The following is a 6135-nucleotide window of genomic DNA, read 5'->3' on the forward strand; positions in this document are numbered from 1 at the left end:
TCATAACTGATTTTAAAGAGAACTAGATTAAAGAGAAATTTATATCACGTCAGCATTTAGGATTAGATATCCCAAATTTAATGCAATTACTTCTATTTCTACACTTTACCTTGAATGAAGTGGAAATCATAATCTAAACAAATACAGATAAAATACTTAAACTAATTTAAACAAGCGTGGTTTATGAAATAAATAATGTACATAAATATACACACATAAATTATGCACATAATATACATAAAAAATTAAAAAAAAAAAAATAAATTAAGCCATACGAAAAGTGAAATATATCAATTAGAGTATAGTATATTTTGTATTTTATTTTTTTTTTTACCATTTTTAAACGTTTTTCTTAAAATGTAGCGAAATTATGTGCTATATATGCATGTGAATAAATATTTAGAGGATCATTTATAAAAATATAATTGGATACAAAAAAAAAAAAAAAAAATTAAAATCAAAAATCCATAGTTTAATATATAAAAAAAAAATAAAATAAATAAAAATACATAGGCATAAATAAAATAAAAGATAAAAATCATTGATCATAAAATATATTTTAGAACAAATTAGGAAGAAAAAAAATCTCATAGAAAATTGAACAGTTTAACTAATTTAAAATAGCATACAAATCAAATGTAAAGTATCTGAACTATATTTATAAGACCATTCTTATTCATTTATTCAATTTAGTCCAGATAGGAGAGCTTAGCATAAATTGAAATAATTCACTGTTAGCATTAGGAAAATATTATTGCAACTAAGTGTTTCGAATGGCATCTCTTGCTTAACTGCATTCTTACTCTCGTTCTGTCTCGTTCTCTCTCTTTCTCCCTGTCTCTCTCTCTTTTGCAAACTGCTTTAATTTGATTAGTTAGCCAAGTTGTGTGACTTTTTTGTTCTGCCTTTCTCCTTCTTAGTGCTGTCTTGGCAAATTTATTTAAATGCCCACAAAATTGACCTGTGGCCATCCCCCGGCAATTAGAACAAATTATCAACTCGCTCACACGAACGCCACACGCACACGCACACACACACACACACACACACAGAGAGCGAGGGAGATAGACATTAATTATTCATAACTTGAACTGTGCTTCGCTCGCCTGAGCTGCCTTTGGTCGGGGGCCAGAGTCTGGCGCCTGGCGCCTGCTTGCTTGGCTGTCTCCATTTCCATGAGTTGTTGTCTTTGCCTTTGGGGAAATCTGCTGCTACTGACGGCTGCTCTATGCGTGTATATGTGTATGTGTGTGTGCGTGTGGTATACCTGGCCTGCGGTTAATGCCAACAGTTTCTGTTTAATGTCTGCCAAATGTCAAGTCAGCTGACCTGCGGCCAGAATGTCGACCGCTTAAAGTTCAACTGCAACTGACTCGAGCGGAAGTTGCATTAGTAACTGTATTTGTTGTTCCTTCCTTGGCGCGGAATTGTGGCAATTAATTTGTACGCACGCGTTTATGATCCACTTACAATTAAAATGCTCCAGCAGCCGTTGGCTGGGTTTGGCTTCGCTTCGCATTATTAGTCGCTGCGGCTATTCACATTTTTGCCTGCAGTCGGAGGCCGGCGTGGCGTATACTTAATTTGGCGCACTGCCCATTACCACTCGCTTCTTTTAATTATGTTGCAAATCTGCGAATGGCGGCCAATAAAGTAAAAACCCATTTGCATGCAGCACACGCCACAAATATGCAGCGCTCCAGCATGAAATTCTTACACACAACTATCTCGCACTTCCTCTGCTCCTCTCCCTCTCTCTCTCTCTCTCTCTCTCCCTCTCTGTCGGCTATCACCGTTCATGGTCAGGTGGGGAAAAAAATAAAATAAAAACACACATATTTATACATGTATATGTGTATAGTATGTGCACAAAAATATTTACTTAATTACACGCTGTGGTTGCCAAAGTGCACACCTCGCTGCTGCGTTCGCTGATTATGTGTCATGTCCTGCATAATTTACATGTAATACCGTTATGCTCGTGGGCCAACAGAATATTAACCATAGAGTTTATAAAAACATGCTCATGTAGCGGTTGCATGCGCACAAACTGCGTCGCTTGCATCAAAATGTGCTCTTGGTCAGCTAGAAAATAGGCAACACACTATACGTATATTGAATATATGCATATGTATATAGTATATGTAGAATGAAATGATCATAAGCTAATCAACATGGATTGCTCATAGTATGAATATGACATGGAAATTATAATGTTAATCTAATACAAATCGTCTGCAATTGATAAGCTTAGCATCTTCACCCGACTATTTGTATACATACAGTATATTGGAATCGTTATCAAAGTCATCTTTCATCGTCAATAGGTCAATGCACGTAATATTATAATGTTAAGAGTTGAGAAAATGCCACTGACGAGGTTTTTATTGAGATGAGTGCAGAGCTTGAATCAGTCTGAAAATAAATTCAATGAATCAGTTCAAGCTCTAAATCCAATCAAATATGTAGAAGTATCTCAATCTGATCATATTAGTACCAATTAGTGTGATATATGTATATATACCTACGTATAAGTGTATACTATTTCATATTTTAGTAATGCAAAGCCAAGAGAGAATAAGATGCGCAGTGTGGTAAATGCTGCTATCAGGTTGTGTGCTTATGGCTCATCTGTGTTTATTTTTTTTTTGGTTTAATCATCACTTGTGCAAATGAGATTTGATGCTCATTGTTCCCGTTAAGCCATTTGAGTCCGTCTGGATATACGCCATTCAGATTGCTAGAAAGAGGGAAGAAGTACAAATGGTTAGCATAGTCAAAGGGAATCAGATGATCTCTGACTTACCAGTGATAACATTTATCAAACCACCAGCCAGACAACCACTCACTAGCGCAATGCAGCTGATCAGCGTTATCATTGTCGCGATCTATTGTGGAGAACTTGGCACCAACATGATGGGAGAGCATGTTGCCAGCGCTTCCAGTGTATGTGCCCAATGATTTAATTTTGTACGATTCCGTTTCGTCGGCGATAAGAAAATAATCATAGTAAGCGTAAGTTGATTCGTTGGCAATATTTCGCATAAATATGAAAAGCTCGTGCGGCTGGGAGCTGGTAAGCAAATGTAATTTCTCTAGTCCCAAAAAAAACTCGTCTTGGATTTGGCCAAATCCCTGAACATATTCGTTCCAATTGCGGTTAAAGTCAACCTTGCCATTCATTCGTCTCTGTACAACGGTCCAGCCCGGACCCCCCAAGCTCGAAACGCATGAAAAATCGGCCTCTTGCACATCGCTTGAATTTCTCGAACAACTCAAACCTTTCGCGTCAAGAGAATTACTTTGAATTTTCAGCTGCTCTTCCAGCTTGGAGGTCTCCACACCTGCCCTAGACCTACAATCGATGATATCAAGTTCCAGTTGCTTGATATCTGCTTTCTTGTATTCGACCAGCTCGTCTTTGGCAGCCAACTTGGATTTGCATGAGGCTAGCAATTGATTCTGACTCTCAAGTCTCGCATTCTCTAGCTGCATGTTCTTGATAATTGTCGCTTGCTCGTCAATTTTGTTCACAAGGCTTTCCACGTCCTCATTCTTTGCGGACACCTTAGACAGGTGCTGCAGAAGCGGCTTGACAATACGATAACAGTACTTTCCACATGTATCTCCCAGTTCCTTTTCGGCTGCACAGTTCTAAAAATCATGTTATTCTTACTTTCCCATTCACCTGCTCATTCAATTTCGCGCAACTAACCAGAAAATCGACTTCATAGCCGTAACTCAGTTCCAGTAATGCGCAAATTATCAAAATTGTCAAGTTTTTATTCATCCTGAACACAGTCAACCGTTGCGTCGTCTCGCTGCGCTTCTTTGATGAAAACTGCTTTGATCCATGGCTCATCTCTACAGATTAATTAATAGAAATATTGCACTGTTTAGCAAATTATCGAAATTTTGAATACCTACTTGCTAGATGTTTACAGATATTATTGAACAATAATGGAATGAGTATTATGCAGCAGATAGTACGCGGCTGCTACAGTTCTTCTCTTCTCATTTCTCAGTCAGCTGAAACAAAGTCGAATTTTGTTGAACAGTGTTTTTTATAGTGTATATTTTTGGAAATCTTTGAAAAATAACAATTCAAGGGGTATTGAATTTGTTAAGCTATATGTAACGGTCATAAGCTATAATACATAGTTTATCGCCTCAGCAGTCCATCTGGGGGTCTGTATGTAAATAGAATATAAATATTGGTTTAGCTTTAGTCTAGTCTAGTCTACGAGATCCCCTGAATCCTTCGAGCAAATGATATATCAACAAATAATCGCACATGCACACACACACACACACACACGCACACACAGGCAGTGTGGGCTTACAACGGGAAATGAATTGTTTAATAACTTTTCTTGTGGATGGACTATCTATATGATATATATAGGGTATACAAATATTCATCCAAATTTATTCTTAAGCTATTCCCGCGAATTCATTGAGCATCTTGCTATATAGAGAGAGAGAGAGTATTGCTTATCAACAATTTGCACTCTGTATAAATATATATAGAGGTCGTCAACTAATCAATGCTCACTCGCAATTGACTTCAAGGCCTCTGGAGGTGATCGTTAATATCACCTGCATGATTGTACAATAGGCATGAGCATGAGTCCCTTATATATTTTATAAATAAATAAAAACAAGTAAGAAGACTCTAGTCAAGACTGCTCGACTAGGAGATACCCTGAACCCTCCAGGCTGATATTTTATGCACGCACACATAAATATATATGCATCCACCCTCACGCGCCCGCGCTCTGCTAACTGTGCAGTAAGCAGCGACTGCGCTTGGGCTGCGCTGCAGTGTGAGCAAAAGTATGAGAATTTATTTGGTGAATAACTTCTTTTATAAAGATACGATCTTAATTAAATTTTCAGAGTTTAATCATATGGTCAAAATGTGTGTACATTCTAAAGCACAAGTCCCTAGTACTCGAAATACGTTTTTTACAAATTGTGGGCGAAGGGCGTGGGGTATCCAAAATCTGCTGATTACAAAATGTTTGTATTCATCATATGTATATACACAGAAAGTCTGAAGTCTAATAGTATCACTAACCAGAGAGCACATAGACCGGACATTGAGCGTAGAGGGATCTTTTGTTCAACCATCGACCATCTCGGTCGAGCGCATAAAGCGAAATGATTGTGCTCTCGCATATTTTTGTAGTCCGACCCCTAAAAGTGATGAACCGAGCAAATACGAAGTTGACTGGGAGATTACCCTCGAAAATAAGTGTGCAAAACACTTTACACTACGTGTCCGGTCTATGTGCTCTTTGGTTAGTGGCTATATCGACTCAGCTCGTCGTGCTTATCAAGAATATATATACTTTGTGGGGTCTGCGATGATTCCTTCTGCCTGTTACATACTTTTTCCCAAAATCATTATACCCTGATTTCCCATTTTCAATGGGTTCAGGGTATAATAATAAATATATATACGTATAAAAATAAAAAAAATATTAGAAAATTGGGAATCCTGCAATGGAATACATACTAAAATTAAAACTAATTAAAATCATGGTTTGGTAAGCAATACATATAAAAAGTGTTCTCATTTCCTCTTTGAATTCCGCTTTGAGCAATATTCAAGCCTTGGATCGCAAGGACAGTGCAAAACAAACGAAGTTAACATTTTCTCATTAAGTTTGAATTCACACATTTTTTGTCAAAAACAAAAACTAGGCGAATATTTAAAGCCCGCCCAGAAATAGCATAACTTGTAGCTGTTTGGCCGTCGCCTTAGTCTGATGTCTTATCAACGGATCCATGAGCATTCACAGACAGAGAGTGTTTAGCGCTTCATAAACTCGTCGCTGATTTAATAATATTAAGTTCAACGTCATAAAATGCTGGCGTTAATGTTGTTCAGTTAACATTTTTATGCGCCGTCCATAAGACTAAAGTGGCGAACGGGGCTAAATGGCTGCCAACGCAGCAATGAGTGAGAGAGAGAGAGAGAGAGAGAGAGAGAGAGAGAGAGTGAGAGAGAGCTGGCTGACAGAGTAGATGGAAATGGCTCGACTGACATCTGTTGTTTGCAACATAATAATGATTATAATTTATTTTAAAATGCAATTTACGCGACACCGAGTCGACTCGAACGAGTTG

At 37.7% G+C, this 6135-nt stretch overlaps 1 protein-coding gene across 1 annotated transcript; it reads right to left on the minus strand.

Moving 5' to 3' along the window:
* Positions 1 to 2425: 2425 nt before the first annotated feature.
* LOC115563856 (ryncolin-4) lies at positions 2426 to 3850 on the minus strand. Its single transcript, XM_089257274.1, has 3 exons — positions 3716 to 3850; positions 2807 to 3654; positions 2426 to 2740 (listed from the first exon to the last, which is right to left on the minus strand). Exons 1-3 carry the CDS (start codon positions 3788 to 3790, stop codon positions 2638 to 2640), a joined length of 1026 nt encoding a protein of 341 aa, XP_089113400.1. The 5' UTR covers positions 3791 to 3850; the 3' UTR covers positions 2426 to 2637.
* Between the last annotated feature and the right edge of the window lie 2285 nt (positions 3851 to 6135).

Source organism: Drosophila navojoa, chromosome 3 (assembly GCF_054131105.1).
Source record: "Drosophila navojoa isolate 15081-1374.11 chromosome 3, UAZ_NAV_1.0, whole genome shotgun sequence".
Taxonomy (NCBI): Eukaryota; Metazoa; Arthropoda; class Insecta; order Diptera; family Drosophilidae; genus Drosophila; species Drosophila navojoa.